The following is a 22,485-nucleotide window of genomic DNA, read 5'->3' as shown; positions in this document are numbered from 1 at the left end:
TATAGCTATGAACATAGACCATTTACATAATAATTTGAAGGCAATGTGTTTGTTCACTTTTTTGTTGTGTTTACTTTTACCAATGTCTGTGACATACTGTAAATGAGCAAACTTTCTTGCAAAAACACTAAGCACTGGTTTCATTGCAGTAATTGGGACAGTCCCTCCAAGAGGTGTCACTATGTTACTATTGATGTCTTGTGAACAGATGATGTCTAATGTTTTGACTGAATGTTAGTGATGCCTAATGAGTCTAACTGGTCCTATATGAGAAAACTGCTCATAATTTCAACAGAAGGGCCACTATTAGGGGATATCAGACTGAATCATTTTGCCCTTGATGACAATTGTTTTTCATGTAAAATCTGCTCATCATGAGAGAATCTGCTTTGCAGTTTCAGTCATTTGGTGAGTAGAGGATGGGGTCTGTGGTTGAGCCCATGATCCAGTTTCAAATGTTTCAGTTCTGTATGGTTCTTGTGTGTTTTATGTGCTTAGCATACTGTCAATAGCAATCTTGGTTGGGGATAATGGTTGTAGAACATTCTGATCATAATTTTAAAAATCATAAAAACTTTGATTCATTATTATTAGTATTGTTATTATTATTATTATCATTCATTTTCTTGTCGGCTTAGTCCCTTTATTAATCCGGGGTCGCCACAGCGGAATGAACCGCCAACTTATCCAGCAAGTTTTTACGCAGCGGATGCCCTTCCAGCCGCAACCCATCTCTGGGAAACATCCACACACACACACTCATACACTACGGACAATTTATCCTACCCAATTCACCTGTACCGCATGTCTTTGGACTGTGGGGGAAACCGGAGCACCTGGAGGAAACCCACGCGTAGGCAGGGTGAACATGCAAACTCCACACAGAAACGCCAACTGAGCCGAGGTTCGAACCTGCCACCCAGCGACCTTCTTGCTGTGAGGCGACAGCACTACCTACTGTGCCATTATTATCATTATTATTATTATTAATATTATTATATATTATATTATTATTTAATGAACTAATTGATGTATTTATTTATTCATTCATTCAAAGCTGAAAAAAATTGTAAAATGTATGAAATTAATACCAATTAATATGCTTTTAACACATAAGTTTTATTTTGTATCAATTGAAATAAGAGTTTGGCCACCTAATGGCCCATTTTGAAAGAAGGTTAAGTTAAAACACAAAGTATGTTAACCTTGAAATAAGAGAAACTCTCGGTTTTCCATTTCAAAATGGCAGGTTTGTCAAACTTGAGAAAGCAGTGTAAAGCCTGGTTTATACTTCTGCATCAAGTGATTGTCGTGACCCACGAAGCATGCAATGCGCGTAGCTGTGCATTAAGGGCCGGTTTATACTAGTGCGTTTGCGTTTTAGTTTTAAAACAGCGTTTTAGATAAAAAACGATCCGCGTCCACACTAGCATTTCACCTAGCGTTTCTGAACATATCTCCGTCCACACTACACCACCAAAAACGTATATCACGTGACCATTCTCGCACTCTGGGCATGCGCGTAGAATAAAAAGAAAGCATGTGTCTCACTCGGCATTTGGTTATTGTTAGTCAAAAAATGCCGGTTGAACAATGAACACGATGGCAAAGAAAGCAAGAGAAGTATTTTTGTAGACAGACGATGAGGTTGATTTACGTGAGAACAGCAAACGCGAATAGCACTCGCGAGAGAAATTTGAGATCTGAAAAAGTGTTAAAAGTGGCCTCTGTCAGATTTGCGAAAACAAATACTGCTAAAAAGTAGATTCTGGGACATATTTTGCGCTCTCCAGAAATATATATAGGGGTACAGTACATAATCAGAATGACCCTGGATTAGTTGTTTTGGTCATTCTAAAAATGCACTGAAAAGTCCGTCATCAAAATGGTTTTATATGTTTACTAGTCTTGAACACCTGTGCTCCCAAAGAGAGTTCTTGTGCCTTCAAAAACCTTCATTGCGTTTGATTTACGGTTCGGTTTTCAAAAAAACTGTTTTTTAATGGAAAATTATGTAAACATTACAGCATTCATACAGCAATTTATGGTTTTACCCCCTTTTTTAAATATATACTATGCATAAAACATTATAAATATACGTTGCATAATACAAATAAAACAGATTTTATATGAATTTCAGCAAATAAACACCCTTAATGTGTTTATGTCTTTATTAAGATTTTCATGGTGATGTTTATATTCATTTAGGAAAACTCCTGAGATAAATAAGTTATATGTCTGAACTTTAATAATAAATTTATATAGAAAGTGCACTTCCCACCTCAAGTCGCAATGACTTTTGGGTCTTCCATAGCAAGTTCGGTGCTCAAGTCTGCATCGGTGCGTCCTCGATATCAAGAACACATCCGGGAACTTAAACGCATCCTCCGTTCTTGCGGTCTTGAGTTTTGGAACTAAACTTTGGCAGTTGATGATGACGTTACACGAGGACGCAAGATCGCTGAAGAATGCATATTGAGAAACAGCTTTATTTGCAAATATTTTATGCAATATTCCAAGGCTAATTCACATCTTTAGATTGCTACGACCCTGGTGTAGGGTCAAGACCATAACAAAAATACACCAGACAAATAAAATCACTTTTGTGACCCTTTGGAGTCGGGTCTATTTATTTGTCTCTTTTTTTTTTTTTGGTCTTTTTCTTTTTTATATCACCCAAAACATGAATCCAAACACCTTGGAGAGGAGCCACAGAAAAATAATAAACAAAAAGTACACTCTAATTAAACACCAAAATTAAACTAGCTACACTAAACAAAATAACAGAAATAAAAATACAAAATCTACCCCCACCTCCCTTACTGTATAAAAACAGGAGAAAATATTTACATAAAAGAAAAGTGTGGTGTCCACCATGTACAGAATTCAACATTTACAATATCAACAAACAAACCAAAAAACAAAACAATATCAAAATAACAAAAATAACATAGCAACAAAATAGTTTTTATATCACACTAAACGCAAAACAACACGCCAACCGACTCGCTCTCCCTCCCCACGCCCACTTTCCTTTTTTTAAAAGACACCCTGGGTCACACCAGCCAGTCCCAGGGAATGTCATCTGCATAATTAGGGCGGGGTCTGCAGATGAAAAGAGAGGGAGAGAGAGAGAGACAGACAGACACACCTGCCAGCGCAACTAGATGAAAACATAGCTATTGATTCCGACATATTTAAGCAGTAAGAAAACTGTGCAAATTGTAAATATTGGAAAAAAAAACATCTTTTCTCCCTTCATGCAAGTGAATCCCTATTCTATGATTTTTTATTCTGAGTATTCTGCAATTTCGGCCCAATCCCAATTCTATTTTTGTACCCCTACCTTTTCCCCTTGGCCCTTAAAACCGAGTGTGAAGGGGAAGGGCTTCAAAATTTACCCTTAAGAAATGGGACAGCACTACAGCACCTGCATGTCATCATATGTCATCATGGTCTCTTACATCATATGAGATCATACGATGGCGACTGCTGTAGTTATTCCAGTTGTGTTCTATTTTTGGTATTTATCTTCAGGAAATCATTGAAGGCATATATTATTCTATCATAATTGGTAACACTTTACAATAAGGTGCATTAGTTAATGCATTTACTAACATGAACTAATCATGAACAACACTTGTAGAGCATTTATTAATCAAAATTTAACATTTACTAATGCATTATTAACATTTCAGTCCATGCTTGTTAACATTAGTTAATGCACCATGAGTTAACATGAACTAACAATGAACTACTGTATTTTCATTAACTAACGTTTATTGACATGAATAAATACAGTAGTAAATGTATTGTCCATTGTTTTTTCATGTTAGTAAATGCCTTACCTACCATTAACTAATGAACCTTATTGTAAAGTGTGACCTCATAATGATATAATGCTGCAATAAGATCATAACTATACTGTGTATATAACACAGTGTTCATATTTATCTATGTAAACACACCAAAAACAACATTAACATTATAGCAGACACTGTAAAAAGCTCATTCTCAGCAACTAGACATTTCTAAAAGGGTATTCGAGTGTCATCGAGTGTCAGAATGTTGTGGGACTGCTATACCGGAGTTATTAAGGTAAAACATGAGCGCGGTTATGAATGTATTTAAACATGTGCTTGCTTGTTATAAAAATTCATAATAATGACAGAAAATAATAATTAGTAGGGATGTAACAATATTGTAAATACCGTCATACCGCAATAGTAATTTTTTTCAATATTATGGTAGGCGCATGACTCAATAAAACCATATTTCTGAGAAAAGTTTGCTTAGGCGAATGAAGCGAACGGGAGGTAGCGGGAACTACAATTCCCTTCAGCCTAGGCATGGCCATCATCCTTTGAGGTCTGTTGTCACTACAGATCCAGTAATGCGGAAATGGAGTGTGCTGCTAGTAGCGGGGAAGAAGAAGAGCTGAAAATGATCTAACCTAAAGCAGGTTTTAAATCGGATGTGTGGAAGCATTTCAGTTGACAGACAAAGAAAAAAAACATTATGCAGGCACTGCCAGACTGTGGTGAAATATAAGTCGGGGAATACGACTAAAAACAGTCATGGGGACTGCAGAACACAACACACTTGTTAGATTGATGCAGAGATTGACTTGTACCGCAAAGAGACCTCTATCTCACTCATGGCTTGTCCTCTCAATTGTTGGAAAGACAATGCACAACGTTACCCACTGCTCTTTGTCCCAGAAACCTCAGTCCCAAATGAGAGGTTTTTTTTCTGTTGCAGGGGACATGCACAGAGATTCCAGCTTTTACCAGATTATAGTTATATGATAATTTTCCTTTAAACCCATCTCTATCCAAGTGAGTGAGTGATTAAATGTTGAATGTGATGAGTTTTCAACAATACTAAATTGAAACTTTATTTTTTTTTTATATGGTTTAATAGTTTTTTGCTATTAAAATTTAAAAATTGAAGTTCCTGTTTCAAAACTTACAGATAGATGGCTAATTTGTATGTCATTGAAATGTTCAGTATTAAGGTAAATAAACACATTTGGCACTTTTTTCGAGTCTTTTCATTAGTTTTGTTTTTCCTGTAAATTCTTCAATAAATACTGTACCGTGCCATTCATACCGAGGTATTACCGTACCGTGAATTTCTGATACCGTTACATCCCTACTAATTAGTGAATCTCCTCACTTCCGGGAGCAGCTATCCTGCCGTTGTAGCTGGTGTATTCTGTGAAATTTTCTTACCCTTTGGTTTCGAGTGTGCCCCTGAAAAATCTCTGTTCAAAGGGGCATCTACCCCTTCCCCTTAGCCCCACGCCTTCAAGCTGAAGTGAATTGGGACACTCCTACCTCTTCACGGGAACGGGGGAAGTGCTAAGGGGAAAGAAATGGGATTGGGGCTTAGACTGCGACTGAAGATCTCTCATCCATGCTAGTTGTCTGTGAATAAACAGATCCTGTGGCCTGTATGATATAACTCTTCATGAACTGCAGTCTGCTGAACGGTGTTCTGTTCAGAAGTCTGAAAAGATGCTTTCTAAATTTTTCTCCCACGAACACATAGAGAAACGGATTCACACAGCTATGTGAGTACGCCACAGCTTCTGTGATCTGCAGACTTAAAGTGATCGCCTTACTGCTTTCACAGGAATGAGTTAAGACTTTTTTCAGCTCCAAGGCTTTAAAAAAAGCTGCGATGTTATATGGAGCCCAGCAGCAGAAGAAGACCACCATCACCACCACGACAAGACGCATGGCCTGCCTCCTGGATGAGCGAACGGTCAGCAGTTTGATGAGAATCATTGAGTAACAGAATCCTATCACAGAAAGTGGGAGGATTAAACCTATGACGTTCATTTTAAAGATTCCGGCTGTCTTTGAATCATGATACGACCATTGATCAGTTGTCGGATAAGACGCACAAAGAGTTTGATTATTTGTAACTGTGGTTTTGAGGTGTATCAACTCGGGAAAGGATGCAGTGACGGCAGCGACCCATATGACTAAACTAGCTAAGATCCCGTATGTCTTTGTTCTGACTTTCAAGGCGAACACAGCATGAACTACAGCAAGGTATCGATCGACGCTCATCATTACAATGAAGAAAATCCCACTGTAGAATCCTATGTGGTAGACACTGAGCACCATAGTGCACATATGATCACCAAAGATCCACTGGTCTCTGGCATAGTGCGCCAGGAAGGGAAGTGAGGAGACCAAGAGCAAGTCAGCTATAGCCAGGTTCAGGAGACAGATATCAGTCATGCTTCTCAGCTTGACACCCATCAAAACCACCCAGATAACCAGAGCGTTACCCAGAAAGCCCACCACAAAAAACAGGGAGTATAACACTGGGAGGATGCTAGCTCCATGTGCTGGATAAACACAGGGTGCTGAGTCAGGATCAACAGAGTTGTAGTAATCATCATAACTGTAATGAGCAGGGGTAGTTGGCTGATCGCTAACTGGCTCATCCATGTTTGGTCTTGAAAAGGAAAAAAAATATATATGTAAGCAAAACAGAGCTCCATCTTTACAATAATACAATAATATGATATGACCTCACATGTAAGATGTATGAATATTCAGATCAGGGATGCTGCTGTTTTCCATTTCAGTCCACAGAGACTGTGCAGCGATGCTGTTCGTGACAGAAACCAAAAAAATTAGTGAATATCTGAACATCAACCTTAAATAAGTGCCCTCATGAATTTCATAATCTGCTTTGCTTCACTGCTTAAATCTAATATATGAGCTTGGACCCCAAAACTAGTCATAATTGCTTGTGTATATATATTGGCAATATCCATGCATTTTATGGATCAAAATTAATTATTTTTAATGTCAAAAATCATTAGAATATTAAGTTAATATCATGTTCCATAGAAGACGTTTTGTAACATTTTCTTACTGTAATTATATTAAAACCCTGTTTTAATTTTTAAACAGTTTGTGGTTAAATATTGTCCGACACTAACATAAAAACAAAAAATATTGAACCATATATAAAAATGAAAATTGACACTTACGACTGGTCTTGTGGTTTAAAGTCTCAAATGTTGACTGATTAATACAACTAGCTTTTAACTTAGTAGAACAGCATTCAGTGTTCGCTTTCAGTTTTGAACTATATTGGGAGATGGTGTTTAATCTTACCTTAACAAGCCAGCTGTAGAACTCATGATCAGCGATCTAGAGGAGTTCTGACTGCGTAGAAAACAGGGAAATAGTGTTTAAGAATAACAATGCAAATAGATCACCTTTAATAAATCAAGTTATTATATAAAGGTTATTTATATAAATATAGACAGAACTATGATAGATAGATAGACAGACAGACAGACAGACAGACAGACAGACAGACAGACAGATAGATAGACAGACAGACAGACTACCAGTCAAAAGTTTGGGGTCGGGTTTTTTTTTTTCTCTCTTTTTTTTTTTAAAGGAAATTATTCTGTTCATCAAGTCGGCATTTATTAAATGTAAAATATAAGTTTAATTGTTAAATACTTATTTATTAAATATTTAGTTATCACTTATTGTATGTATTTTCAAATGAAATTATTAGTCCAGTCATTATTGCTTTTATGACTATTACCATTATTAATAATAATCATAATAATAATAATAATGACAACAACAACAATAATAAATATTAAAGTGATTTCTGAAGCATCTGCATAATAAAGCAGAAAATTCATCTTTAAGATTACTGGAATAAATAACTAAATTAAATGATATACTATTTTTGAACAGTTATTTTATAGTGCAATAACATTTCACAATTTTACAATTTTTGGATTAAATAAATGCGGCTTTGATGAGCAGGAGAAGCTTATTTTAAAACATTTAAAAATCCTACCGACCCCAAACTTTTGACCGCTAACGTGAATATGCTATTCATATGCCTGTTTAACGTCACAAGTGGATATATTTAAATAAATGTTTTGTTAATGTACACATAACTAAACAAGCACTAGTGTTTACTGTAATGTACCCAGGGTGGAAATATGTTCATTGTTAGTTCACGGTAAGAGTATCTAAACATTCATGTTAAAAGACTGAAGATTTTCTAAAATAATACAATAATTATAATTAATATAATTTTAATAATATAATTTTTTGGCAATATCCATGCATTTTATGGATCAAAATTAATAATTTTTTATGTCAAAAATTATTAGAATATTAAGTAAATATTATGTTCCATAGAAGACATTTTGTAACATTTTCTTACTGTAATTATATTAAAACCCTGTTTTAATTTTTAAACAGTTTGTGGTCAAATATTGTCCAACACTAACATAAAAACAAAAAATATTGAACCATATATAAAACTGAAAATTGACACTTCTTTGGTCTTGTGGTTTAAAGTCACAAATGTTGACTGATTAATACAACTAGCTTATAACTTAGTAGAACAGCATTCAGTGTTCGCTTTCAGTTTTGAACTATATTGGGAGATGGTGTTTAATCTTACCTTAACAAGCCAGCTGTAGAACTCATGATCAGCGATCTAGAGGAGTTCTGACTGCGTAGAAAACAGGGAAATAGTGTTTAAGAATAACAATGCAAATAGATCAGATAGATAGATAGATAGATAGATAGATAGATAGATAGATAGATAGATAGATAGATAGATAGATAGACAGACAGACAGACAGACAGACAGACAGACAGACAGACAGACAGACAGACAGACAGAAAGACAGACTACCGGTCAAAAGTTTGGGGTCGAGTTTTTTTTTCTCTTTTTTTTTAAAGGAAATTATTCTGTTCATCAAGTCGGCATTTATTAAATGTAAAAAATAAGTTTAATTGTTAAATACTTATTTATTAAATATTTAGTTATCACTTATTATATGTATTTTCAATTGAAATTATTAGTCCAGTCATTATTGCTTTTATGACTATTACCATTATAAATAATAATCGTAATAATATTAATAATGACAACAACAACAATAATAAATATTAAAGTGATTTCTGAAGCATCTGCATAATAAAGCAGAAAATTCATCTTTAAGATTACTGGAATAAATAACTAAATTAAATGATATACTATTTTTGAACAGTTATTTTATAGTGCAATAACATTTCACTATTTTACAATATTTGGATTAAATAAATGCGGCTTTGATGAGCAGGAGAAGCTTATTTTAAAACATTTAAAAATCCTACCGACCCCAAACTTTTGACCGCTAGCGTGTATATGCTATTCATATGCCTGTTTAACGTCACAAGTGGATATATTTAAATGAATGTTTTGTTAATGTACACATAACTAAACAAGCACTAGTGTTTACTGTAATGTACCCAGGGTGGAAATATGTTCATTGTTAGTTCACGATAAGAGTATCTGAACATTCATGTTAAAAGACTGAAGATTTTCCAAAATAATACACTTTAATGTTTACTGCAGAGTTAATGCACATACACTGTTCAAACGAATAAAACAAAGTTATGTATTGTTACTGATGTTCGTCGTTTGATGACTAAGAAAATTGGCTTTGCTTTGACCCTTTAGTTTTTGAACTTTATTCAGAGATGGTGGTTGGTCCTACCTCAACAAGCCAGCTATAGAATTCATGACAAGTTCTAACGGTGGTTTAGAATATTAATGCAAATAGATCACCTTTAAATGATTTCATTATTAAATATAAAGGAGACAAAGCTACGATTACATACAGTAAAAGTTTCATTAATACACCTAAATGAACAAAGAACACAAGGTTTTACTGTTATTTACTCATTTGCAAAGCAAATGTTAATCTTAATCATCAAACAATGAAAACAATGAACAATGTTTATCAAACAATGAACATCAGTAACTATAAAAACTTAGTTATCTTTATTTAAATAGTGTATGTGCGCACACTTTTTTACATTAAGTTTGTAGTAATGTATATATATATATATATATATATATATATATATATATATATATATATATATATATATATATATATATATATATATATATATTTATATATACTGTAATAAAATTGCACATACCTATACGGCTATACGCGCATCTATCTGTGGTGTAAACCACTTGTGAACTTGAGAATTGTTCTTTGACTTTAAATGTTTGCAACATCTGGTTTTCCGACCATACAAAAAGGTGTGAAACCATAACCATTCCTTCCATTACAAACTAAAACGTCAGTTCAAAGGATGGATGTTCGAAATCATATATACAGTGCTCTTCAGGCACATTCACAACAATCAAACACAGCATTTTAGCATACTATTTATAAAAAATAGGTCAAATCAACAATGTCCTTGAAAAGAGTACTCACGATTGTGGGATTGTGGTGTTTCCCTGTGACCTTCCAAGCGAAGAAAGGAAGTTGAGATCAGATAAGATCGAATCGTATGAGATCAGTCAAAAAATCATGATGTATTATAGTTTTTTTTTTCAGGCTATTGGTTTTCCTATATAGGTTAAGTGGGGTAGGGTCTTTTGCAGACTGCAGACTAGTTTCATACTGACTGCAGTAGCAATGAATCGATTGGCTCTCACCATGCTGCACGTTTTAAGAGGAAGTTACAGTACTAAAATGTTCTCTCTATTTATGAAAAGAAAAGTGCAACACTCCACTTTAAATGGCTCAAAGTGCTGTAATGGCACAAAATAAATAATTAGGCTGAACAATATTCTATGTGAATAGTTAACCAGTTACAACATGAACAGCTTAGGTAGTCATAACAGCTGAGCAGTGGTGTTAGCATGTGGTTTGACACACTCTGAGTCTGCACACACCGACCACTTAAAAGCACTTTTAATGATCTGCCCAAACACAACTTTACTTTTATAGTAAGATAGCCTCTTCTTTTCTTTAAGTTATTTATTACTACACTACATATGTGATGATTGTTAGCTAGACCAACTAAATTTGTAACACACTAATACAGAAAACATGAAAGCAAAGACAGGATGGTTTACCTTTGCTCTTTTGTGGGTTTTCGTTTGCCTTGCAAGAGTTGAGCTCAAATGTTCTGCAGTCTTTTTACTGTGAGAAAAAAAAAGTGTTTCAGACTCAAGAGGCAAGCATGTAAAACGTGACTACATGTTTACATTTCTGAAGAAATCTACAGTGCTTGTTACATTGTTAGTGTTTTCTGTTCAATTGAAGGTTTTGTACTGGTCCAGAGATCACTCTCAAGGCTATAATATTCAACCCAGGCTCATTCTAAAAACGTAGTCCCGCGGACATTTCTGGAGACCACAAAATATGTCCCGGGAGGTATGTATTTTTGCAGCTTTAGTTTTTGCGAATCCGCGAGAGGGTGTGTGCTTTTTCATATCTCAAATGCCTCTCGCGAGTGTCGCTCTCACCCGTGCTGTTCTCATGTGAACCACCGGAGGCAGCTAACGACCGACTGAATGATTGACGGGGCGACCAGCCAATCCACCGACCTACCCTCCTCCTTCCCTAAACCCAAGCAATTATTTTGATTGACCCACCCTCCCACTTACTTCCCTAAACCCAGCCCAAGGTTTACACAAGCCGTCCAGAAAAAAAAAAGCTGATTTTTACCAAGTTTTCGATTTTATCAATCACCATGTGGTTCACTCGTAAATGTAGTTTTTTTTTGGAATCTGTTTTTGTCTTACCTGATTTCTGAAACCGCTCTTCCACGGACTCTAACCCGGTCGTCGTCGTCATAATGGTGAACTCCTCTCTGCGTCTTAAGTCCGCCAACGAACAAGATGAGCTAACCGGACAAACTGGTTGCAGCGGGAAAGCCCGCCACACATAGGTAAGGGGTCAGCCGGTAAGTGCCAAAAGGAATGGCATCACACCGCCCCGTAGCCAGGGCCGGCATGTCCATAGAGGTGACCTAGGTGGCCACCTAGGGCAGCAGTATAGAGAGGGCAACATCCGCGACACCTCCCTTACCACCTGCATCCTCAGTTATATTCGCGCATAGGCAACAGAATAGAGAGGGCGGCATCAGCGACACCTCCATCAGCACCCGCGTGTCCTCAGTTATATCCGCACATAGGGCGGCAGAATAGAGGTCCATGACACCCGCGCGTCCTCAGTTATATCCGCACATAGGGCGGCACAGTAGAGGTCCATGACACCCGCGCGTCCTCAGTTTTATCCGTGCATAGGGCGGCAGAATAGAGGTCCGCAACACCCGCACACGCCAGTTATATCTGCGCATAGGGCGGCAGAATAGAGAGGGCGGCGTCCGCGACACCTCCCTTAGCACACGCGCGTCCTCAGTTATATCCGCGCATAGGGCAGCAGAATAGAGGTCCGCGCCACCTCACTTCATTTTCATAACCGGTCACTTTTGTTTTCACAGTAGGGTTGAGGGCAGCATGATCGTCCTCTGCCTAGAGCGGCAGTTCAGCTTGCTCCGGCCCTGCCTGTAGCGTTCGCTTGAAAAAATTAAATGCAGCCATACATATTTCCGGCTACATAATACACGGCCTCCAGAAACGTCCGCGGGTCTACGTTTTCAGAATGAGCCTGTGTTGATAATATTCAAATATTTCCATTCAATGCAATTTTTGAGCCTGCATCTTCCAACAAACAAAAAGCAATAACACTTTACAATAACAATATATGAATAATGATGTGTTATAATGTAAACTAAACATCACTTTATCATGAACTAATAATGATTTAATGCATGCACTATTCATGACCTGACTTTAACTACAACATGAGTCAGGTGAGTTCATGTGTGCAAAATTTAACCATCATGAACTCATGAGCTATTAATATATAATTATGTCATGACTTTACTTGCAGGGGCACATCATCATTAACTCATCCTTAAAGGGGAAATGAAGCACACAGTCAAGTTCACATTATTTTTTAAATTGGATTCCCCTTTAATGAAAATATATTAAACAAGCTCGATTAATGTAACCATTTAGAAGTGTCTGGCATCACATCTGATGCTTGTATTTGCACCAACTTCTACAACTGTTAAATTAGGCTGTCCAGTCTCCGTGTTCAGTCCTTTACTTCCACTGTATCTGTTCAGCTGAGGAAACAGAACCAACCCTGTGATGTCAGGCACAGCGACATTCCAAAATGGCGGGGCTCTGTAGGTCTAAAAGCTATAGTGAAACATGTTGTTTTCTTCTAAATGGTTACATTAATCAAGGTTGTTTAATTTATTTACATTTAGGAAGAATCCAATGTACAAAACAATTTAAACTTGACTGTGTGCTTCATTTCCCCTTTAACTACTTATGGACTCCTTTTGCACATCCGTCTAGTGTGTTTACACTGAATAACAATAGAACGTCAGTCTGCGTCGACTTATACAGTTTAAACAAAGGAGTTCATGAATAGTTAAGGATGACTTAATGATAATGATTATATATTAACAGCTCATGAGTAGGCCCACACAGAATCTGAGCGCGCTGAATTCCGCAGATTTTTAGCCCATCAATAATTCTGTTTATTTACTTGAGTAAATGTGTGTAAATCTATATTTATTCAGTTTTTAAATTAATTACAGTAATATTTATATTTCAGACTTATAGACATATAAAAATGTCCATCTGATTTATGTACAATGCAGTTTGTAAAGTAATATTTTCTGTCTTTTAGTAGAGATATTACATAAGAGACTTGCTTTGTTTACCAAAAAAAGTGAATCTAATTGGATTTGCATTGTAAACATTCAATAAAAGTTAAAAAGATATTATTTTTTAAATTCACATATTAAGGTTTTAGTTATGATACTCCAATAGTAATTGCGCAGAAATCCACAGATTTTTACAAAAATTCTCTGCAGAAATGGCCAAAAACATCCGCAGATTCTGTCTGCATAAGACATAAGATACATTTAGCTTAAACTTAAATGTTAATTAATACATTAATTAACTCATCATTAATTCATAATAATGTTTCGTTTAGATATTAATACCCAGTTACCCAAAAAGCCAAAAGACTGATAAATCAAATTTCTCCTCTTCTCAGCAAGCCAAGTAATAAGAGGAGAATGTTTAAACTGCATAACTTACCTGAATTTAGGTAGCTGCAATATATAAAAGAAATCCATAATTTTATGGTTTATTTCCAGCAGCTGGGGTGACGGAAAAAAAAGTAATATAACGGCTATTAAATTACAGAAATATACCATAAAATAACGAATATTAAACTACAGAAATTTCCTTAAATTTAAATTTCAGGTAAATTTCTGTAATATAATATTTGTTATTTTAAGGTAAATTTCTGTAATTTATTTTATATTTTTCCAGCACCCCAGCTTTTTTACAGAGTGGTAACCAAACATCAAAATTATTTTTGTTCTGAGATTTTAAACATATATAACATACATGAAAAATTCCATGCAAATGTCAACCTTGCCATGAAAAAAAAAAGTTTTCATCGAAATAGCGAAACCATTTCAACATTTTTTGTGTAAGCAACTATTTACTTTTAAAATCCGCAAAAATGTCTTTGTCAATTATATTTGATTAATCAAAGTCACACAAGTGTCAATTTCACATGTGTCACAGAACAAAGCTTTTCCATTTTAAATCAAAAGTTTTAAATAAAATAAAATCAACTATTTTTTTGTTCTATGGTGGGCCAACTCGTATCTTTTTGATTAGCATTGTTTCTTTTGGGTTGTGCTGTTACATTCAGAGAATTTCTACAAAGTATGTTGTAAACTGTAAACTCACATATTTTTTTTTTTTTGTCACGTCCAACAATTATATTTATTTTCCTCATTTAGAATATAAACAATGTTTACAGATTGATATTTTTCTAATCCCACAACTCTGTGGTTAGTTGTTTGAAAATATAATCAGATGTTTCAATATAATGTTAACATATACTTTCTTTGTGAATTTATGCTTAGAATTTTTACTACAAATGTCACATCCAAAATGCTGGAATTGCTCAGTGCACACAGTTTTTCTTTTTGCTCAGTGAAAAACAAGTACTTCAGTAAAATCCAAACAATGAAGCACTGAAATCGTGTCAGAGTAAAAAAAAAAGTTTGCCAATGGTACTTGCCTTTTCACTTTTTTGCAAGAGAATTAATTAACGGTGAAAAGAAAAAAAAATAGTTGAAGCCTACCTGAAAAGAGAACATGTGACCAAACTCAGATATTCGAAGAATAGGTGTGATCGACTTCTACTGTTGTTCTGCAGTTTTTATTCATGCATCCTCCCTTTCTTTCCTCACTTCCCTTTATCTGTTCCTTTTCTCACATCTTAGCTCCACTCACTAGAGGGAATTATTTAAGGAAAGAAAGACAACGACAAAGAAAATCGAAGAATTTTTACAAGGCATACATATATATACAGGGCAATCTGTGCATCACAATAATCCTTTTATTTACTTTCATTGGTGATGACGTAATTGTGGCGTAATGATGACGTATTTCTTTTTAGCTGCATTTTTTTAAGGCTTAAATAAAAATACTGTTTTTGTATGAAGCTACAAGTTTGATCAAAGGTTTACGAGCGATTTCTTTGTAAATTTGTAACTAAAAACTAGAGAAAAGGTGGATTGGATGACTTGGTGAAAATAATTGCAAGTACTGGCCGTACTGTTGAAAATATCACCACTGTCAAAGACATGGTACTGAGCCAAGATGCAGAAGAAGAAGGTAATGTGGTGATATATATCAGGTGAGGTAGAAAACGTATACATATCATATAATTTCATCTGTTTGCTATTTAATTACAAAACTGGAGGTATTGTGATGAAATTCTGGCAGAATTAATTTTGCTTGCATTATTTATTATTTTTTTTTTAGATATGTGTATATATATGTGCAATCAATGAAGATTGGCCACCAGCCCAACAAACAATTTTGTGTTTAATAGATGTCTAATAGACATCTGAACATAGATAGCTTGACTAAAACAAGGCCAAATTTGGGCTGTTAGTGAAAATCTAATAGACATTGAAGAATAGCCCATAACTAGACTAGTCATCAAATAGACAGATTAGACAGACTTTATATGTGTAGTCATTCATTTCTGTTTATTTGATGACTATTCTAGTTTTGGTTTTAGTCTATATATATATTTATATACAGTTGAAGTCAGAATTATTAGCCCCCTTTTGATTTTTTTTCTTTTTTAACTATTTCCCGAATGATGTTTGACAGAGCAAGAATATTTTCACAGTATGTCTGATAATATTTTTTCTTCTAGAAAAAGACTTATTTGTTTTATTTTGGCTAGAATAAAAGCAGTTTTGAATTTTTTAAAACAATTTTTGGGACAAAATTATTAGCCCCTTAAAGCTAATTTTTTTTCCCGATAGTCTACAGAACAAACCATCATTATAGAATAACTTGCCTAATTACCCTAACCTGCCTAGTTCACCTTATTAACCTAGTAAAGCCTTTAAATGTCACTTTAAGCTGCATAGAAGTGTCTTGAAAAATATCAAGTAAAATATTATTTACTGTCATTATGGCAAAGATAAAATAAATCAGTTATTAGAAATAGGTTTTTAAAACTATTATGCTTAGAAATGTGCTGAAACAATCTTCCCTCCATTAAACAGAAATTGGGGAAAAAAATAAACAGGGGCGCTAATAATTTAGGGGGGCTAATAACTCTGACTTACACTGTATATATATATATATATATATATACATACACACACACACACGTGTGTGTGTGTACAGGGGTTGGCCAATTGGTGTTGGAAGTTTCATGGATAAATTTAACCTGCCTCCCAGCATGCATTTTTTTTTTTTTTTTAAAAGATGTCTAATAGATGTCTAATAAAGGTCAGTGAAAATCTAATAGACACCTAAGAATATGGCAAAACTAGACTAGTCATCAAATAAACAGAAATAAATGACTACACAAAGTCTGTCTAATCTGTCTATTTGATGACTAGTCTAGTTTTGAGCTATTCTTAGATGTCTATTAGATTTTCACTGACAGCCCGAATTTAGCATTGTTTTAGCCGAGCTATCTCTGTTCAGATGTCTATTAGACATCTATTAAACACACAATTGTTTACTGGGCTGGTGGCCAATCTTCATTGATTGCACATTCCACCAGTAAGGGCAGTGTGTGAAGGTTTAATCAGCAGTGTTGGTGCATCTATGACTAAGACAGCACGACTTTGTGATGTATCAAGAGCCACGGTATCCACGGTAATGTACATTTATTTAAACAAATACACTATACTTCTCTCCTCAGTCTAGTTGTGTTGGTGCCAGAAATGTAGTTAGGGTTACTGAGAGAGTTTCTTTACACATGTACTCGCATTCCAATATCGTAACTGGTGTAGAAAAGGTTGTTGTGTAATTGCTGTGCAAATGATCTAGCTGGAAGTAAAGTTAACTCTTTACCTGAGGTTGCTGATGTACGATGTATGTCCTGCAAGGATGAGTTCAGCAGGAATTTCTGAATGTATTCCAGCAATGAGTTGCTACTCGAGCACAAGCTTGGACAACTGAGGATAAGTTTAAGCTTTTTTATAACTCGTTTTTAGAGAAGTGACTGATGAAACTAAAGTTGAAATGTTTGTTCCTCCAATGTGATTGTTTAGCCTAGCTTTGATTTTTCCATTCAGTAGGCAACAAATCAGTGCTTAACAAGCTGATGGAGCATGGCTGACATGTAAATCATCTGTGATTGAGAAGTCTGATTTGCCTAAATATGGCTTTACATATTTTTTAAGTGATGATGTGCTTATGCGGATATTGAATCCTGAGAGAGTATAACATGACTTGATTTCTGTATTTCAAGTTGTTCTTTCACATCCCTATCATGGGTATGTATTCATTATATAATGACTACAAACTTTCAGTACACTTGGGTGTCAAGAAAACCTGATATAATCTCTTAAACATTCCTTCTGGCCAGGAATAAAATCTTGTCACCATATTATCGTAAATGTAATTCTTGCCAAATTTCTGGGAAATCAAATCAAGTTGTTTTACCAGCAACTTTAAAGCCAGTTATTGTGTTAAATGAGCTATTTGAAAACATGTGATAGACTGTGTAGGTCCATTGCAAGTCAAGACATTTGCATTTGTTGACTGATGGGATCTGCATCCAGTTTCCAGAAGCTGTACCCTTAGGCTGCCTGAAGACCCCCAACATTGTGAAAGCCCTTGTAAAATTCTGCAACACAATCGGTTTACAAAAGTCATTTAAACTCAATAGGGAATTGTCACAGTGTAAAACCAAAGACACTGTGACTGACAAACACACATCTCATTGCACTCGTACATAAAATACATACATAAATATGAATCTTTGTAGTGTTATCTGTATTGTGCATGTGTGTAATTGTGTAATGTATATATGTTGTTTTATTGTCAAGATTGGCATTGTGTTTTTTGTAAAAAATATCACTTTCATGTCAAACAATAGCCCATATCATCTTCCCATTCACACTGAAATAAACACAGACACATTTTCTTTTAAACATCATTTATTAACCAAACATAGAAAGTTTACACACACTTACCAGTTTCCATTTCTCAACACCAAAACTGTTTACGTTTCAAACAATGACATTTATACAGATTTTTCCCGCCTTCATGTCAGAGCAGCCATTTTCTATGACATCATCAGGGTCACGACCCCCTGGTCAGTGAATAAAAATCACAGTTTTGTTGTTTATATTTGTATCGGCTATTTGTTGTTGTATTTTGAGTTTTGTATGCATATTCATTTACTTGCATTAATTTATACTTTTATTTAATGTATTTTTTTGTCTACATGTTGACCTACAACCTGTAAAATGGTTGAACCCATGGGCGGGGCCAATAAGTTGTAGGAGCAGTTGTAGGAGTAGGTTGTGTGGTGTTGTGTCAGAGAGATTGGTTAACTGATTTTGTTCAGCTCATAGCTTTGATTTAGCTGAACAATCTTGTAAAATACTTTGTAAATATTGTATTGTTTATTTTTCTTTATTCTTATTTTGTCACTTTCACCTTTTTGCTGGATTTTTTTCCTTCACTGTGTCAAATCACTCTTCATTCTCACTTTTTGCCTCCATTAATGGTGGGCAAAGCGAGCCTTCATTAAACACTGAAACAGTCGAAGCAAATGTGTTGTTTATGTAAATGTTTTTTATGTATTACATTAAAACAGCTTCAGCAAGGAACAGTTGAGCAAATTGAGGTATTAAAGCCCACTTTGTAAATTCTAATTTTCAACTGATGTAGTGGAGAGGTTAAGGTTTCCGATCTCCATCCGGGGATAGTGGGTTTAAATCCAGTCTGATACAACTATTTTGAAATCCTTTAAAACCAGTTGGTAATGCTTTGTTCTTGTATCGTTGTGTTTCAACATTGGTCTGACATCCGAATAAACGCTTTGTGAATAAATTTGTCATACAAACGCCTAAGAGACACAAAGTGCCATTTTTGTTGCATTAAAATTGTTTAAGTCGTATGCCCCACACTCAGGTTAAAAAAATAATCTGATCTTTTGATCATAAAACAGGGTTGTTGCTAGATCAGAGACAGTTTTGGCCATATGTTAACAAGAATTGTTTATATTATTCATAAATTTTTCCTTCTATTGTATTTTATTACCATCTACCCAAACCCTAAACCCAACCATCACAGTACTGTTAAAATATTAGTTATTGTTTTACAGTGTCACAAAAATGATGCTAAATGGCGTATCCGCAGCTGTATCCTATTTAGACTACACCGTAAAACAGTAACATAATTAAAATACATAAAACAATGATTTCGGAGTATTTGTACAAGTAGGGATTCGAACCCAAAAGTCATTTGAAGCACAGAAACTGTGTGCCTAGGCACAGTCCTCTAGGCCAGGGGGGTCAAACTCAATTCCTGGAGGGCCGAAGCCCTGCACAGTTTCGTTCCAACCCTGCTCTACAACACTTACCTGTAGGTTTCATACAAGCCTGAAGGGCTCAATTAGTTTGATCAGGTGTGTTTAATTAGGGTTGGAACTAAACTGTGCAGAGCTGCGGCCCTTTTGGAACTGAGTTTGACACCTGTGCTCTAGGCCATATAAGACTTTTTCTGACCCTGGCAGTCAAATGGTAAATCGCCAGGTCTCGAATCTCTTCTGAACTGATCGATGCTTTAAATTGCTTTAGTCACGTGACCAGGTGTTGCGAAACACTTGTGACTTGGGTGTTTTGGATCATGCTTCTGTGTTTTGAAACACTTGTGCTTCGGGATCTCGACACTGTGTTGAAATGTCAGTTTCACGTCAGCCATCCCTAGCCTCCATCCACCTGGTCAATCGTAACAGGAATCAATTTTATTTATTTAACATGTTTCATTAGGCAATGAAAGAACTGAAACTCCCTCACACTGTCTGAGGGTGTTTGTGAAATGGTCCCTGCTGAAAAATCCAGCTTAAACCTAGGCTGGTTGGCTGGTTTTAGCTGGTCGACCAGGCTTGTTTTAGAGGGGTTTTGGCCACTTCCAGGCTGGTTTCCAGCCTTTTCCAGCCTGGTCTTAGCTGGTCAGGCTGGAAAATGACCAGCCAAATCCAGCTAAAACCAGCTTGACCAGCCTGGTTTAAGCTGGATATAGCTGGTTTTGGCTGGACTCCCAGCTTGGCTAGGCTGGTCAAGCTGGTTTTAGCTGGACATCTCCCAGCCTGACCAGCTAAGACCAGGCTGGAAATGGCTGGAAACCAGCCTGGAAGTGGCCAAAACCCCTCTAAAACCAGCCTGGTTGACCAGCTAAAACCATCCAACCAGCTTAGGCTGGTTTAAGCTGGATTTTTCAGCTGGGGTTCTACCAAACCTTAAAGACCATGATTCATATTTATTGTGTTGAACATCAGAAGAATTGTAATGAGCAGTTACCGGTTTTATTGTTTGCCATTCAGGCTACTGTATGTCGTACAAACGCCTAAGAGACACAAAGTCCCATTTTTATTGCATAAAATTGTTGAAGTCGTATGCCCCACACTCGATTAAAAAAATAATCTGTCCTAACAACTTCCCCTTCTCTAATCACTTCCTGTGGAAGTTGTTTTACCTACTGATTTTCTGTTTGGATGGCCTTAATTTGCGCAGTGCTGGTCCTCATCTAAAAAATTCAGTAACCCTTGCAACGTTCAGTTCTAAACTCTCATTTATCTAAATCCACTCACACTGAGTTGTCTTAGTTAATTGGTCCATTTTCAATTTTATTTTCAGATGTACCTACTATTATTTCTGTGTTGAAACATGATATTGATGTTGCTAATCATAATCAAATTGAGCAAAACTATTATTGAGTGAACCCTAATGAAACAGGAAACAAACTATCTTGTGAAGCATGTTTTAGCTTTTCTTAGCTCAAGTACCAGAGCTAAGTTCGTCTCCTGCTACTCAGGAAAGACAATCTAAGAAAAGAGTCTCTATTTGTTTGGTCTTCTCAGTGCCCTGTAGCTTTTGATTCTTTATTTGTTGTGTAGCAAACCTGTTATGTCGACTCCTGACTTTACAAATTTTTTGTTAGCTGTACTGAAGCAAAAATCCAAAATGGAATTGATCACACCTTGTGTTTCTTCTCTAAAAGTTCAACCAGAATAACTCGGAATAACAAAAAAGAAGAGCACATGGCAACAAACAACATGGGTCATGTGCACACAAAACAATACAAGTCTTGAGCAGTGTCACAGCTCCAAGAGACATAAAACATAACAACAACTCACAGAAATAACACGAACAAGACAAGGGGGGAAGGAGGGAAACAAAACAAATGGAACAAGTTAGTCCAAAAGGGAACAGAGGACAAGCCACTTCTCTTCATACCATCCAGGGAGGAGTGAGAGGGCAAATGCAGACAACAATTATCCAGACAACGAATAGGAAGGAGCAGGAAGGGCAAAAATGGCAGAAAAAGCCTGCCAGGGAGGGTCCAATGAATCAGGGACCCTAGAAGGGAGCAAGGGCTGATCTAGAGAGTATCAGAAGGGACACAGAGCATGAGGCTTGACAGGGGCAGGCAACAAGTGAATTGAATTCTTGACTAGAGCCGAATGGGCTTTAAGCTTGACTAAAGCCAACAGAGCTTTGAGCTTGACTGGAGCCGACAGGGCTTTCAGCTTGACTGGAGCTGGCAAGGTTTGATCTTGACTGAAGGCAGCAGGGCTTTGATCTTGCCTGGAACTGGTAGGGTTTTATCTTGTCCATGAAGACAGCTCTGCTGGTCATGTTGGTATCAATCAGAAGCGTCAGGATTCTGGTACCATTTTCAGTCAGCCAATCATGCCAGGAATTCAGTTCAGCCTACTCCAGCTGTGTGCCAAGGTTCCTACCACACTTTTTTTTACAGGTAGTGAACCTGCAAGTGCTGCCTGTGGAGGAGGCAGACCCAGCCCTTTCATTGCTGTGTCCGCACACTGTGCTTGATGTGACCACACGTAGAGCATTCGTCTCTAAGCAGCTTTTTTTCTGCTATGATAGGGGAAAGGGAAGTGTTGTATCAAAGCAGAGGTTGGTCCACTTGATAGCTGATGCTATTGCCCTCATTTCGCTGTGCCAGGATGAACCATGTCCCCCATGAGTGAGGGCACCCTTATAGCGG

At 36.2% G+C, this 22,485-nt stretch overlaps 2 protein-coding genes across 7 annotated transcripts in view; one reads left to right on the top strand and one right to left on the bottom strand.

Annotated features, from left to right (window-relative positions):
- LOC141378159 (uncharacterized) overlaps nt 1-22,485 on the top strand; it is a 416,515-nt gene that overhangs the window by 234,109 nt on the left and 159,921 nt on the right. The gene's annotated exons all lie outside the window — the stretch shown is intronic.
- Nucleotides 1,133-17,535, bottom strand: ccr8.2 (chemokine (C-C motif) receptor 8.2). Of its 6 annotated transcripts, none has more exons than XM_073925823.1 (8): nt 17,311-17,497; nt 15,063-15,212; nt 10,942-11,008; nt 10,295-10,324; nt 8,473-8,523; nt 7,146-7,196; nt 6,556-6,630; nt 1,133-6,474 (listed from the first exon to the last, which is right to left on the bottom strand). In XM_073925823.1, exons 5-8 carry the CDS (start codon nt 8,496-8,498, stop codon nt 5,391-5,393), a joined length of 1,236 nt encoding a protein of 411 aa, XP_073781924.1. In that variant the 5' UTR covers nt 8,499-8,523; nt 10,295-10,324; nt 10,942-11,008; nt 15,063-15,212; nt 17,311-17,497; the 3' UTR covers nt 1,133-5,390. The 6 variants fall into 6 exon arrangements, with proteins under 6 accessions (XP_073781924.1, XP_073781925.1, XP_073781926.1 ...); XM_073925824.1 differs by having other exon boundaries at nt 10,295-10,317; nt 17,311-17,460; XM_073925825.1 differs by having other exon boundaries at nt 8,473-8,519; nt 17,311-17,445.

The sequence above is a fragment of the Danio rerio genome, chromosome 16 (genome assembly GCF_049306965.1).
Source record: "Danio rerio strain Tuebingen ecotype United States chromosome 16, GRCz12tu, whole genome shotgun sequence".
Classification (NCBI taxonomy): domain Eukaryota; kingdom Metazoa; phylum Chordata; class Actinopteri; order Cypriniformes; family Danionidae; genus Danio; species Danio rerio.
The sequence above is the reverse complement of the archived record's forward strand: the minus strand, read 5'-3'. Positions and strand labels throughout refer to the sequence as shown.

What these genes read in the sequence shown, in the direction of transcription:
- ccr8.2 (XM_073925823.1), bottom strand. Translation starts at nt 8,498, where the DNA reads ATGAGTTCTACAGCTGGCTTGTTAAG. An exon ending in TCTACAGCTGGCTTGTTAAG is followed by an intron (nt 7,197 to 8,472) that starts GTAAGATTAAAC and finishes TTTTCTACGCAG; the next exon opens with TCAGAACTCCTCTAGATCGC. An exon ending in TCTACAGCTGGCTTGTTAAG is followed by an intron (nt 6,631 to 7,145) that starts GTAAGATTAAAC and finishes TGTCACGAACAG; the next exon opens with CATCGCTGCACAGTCTCTGT.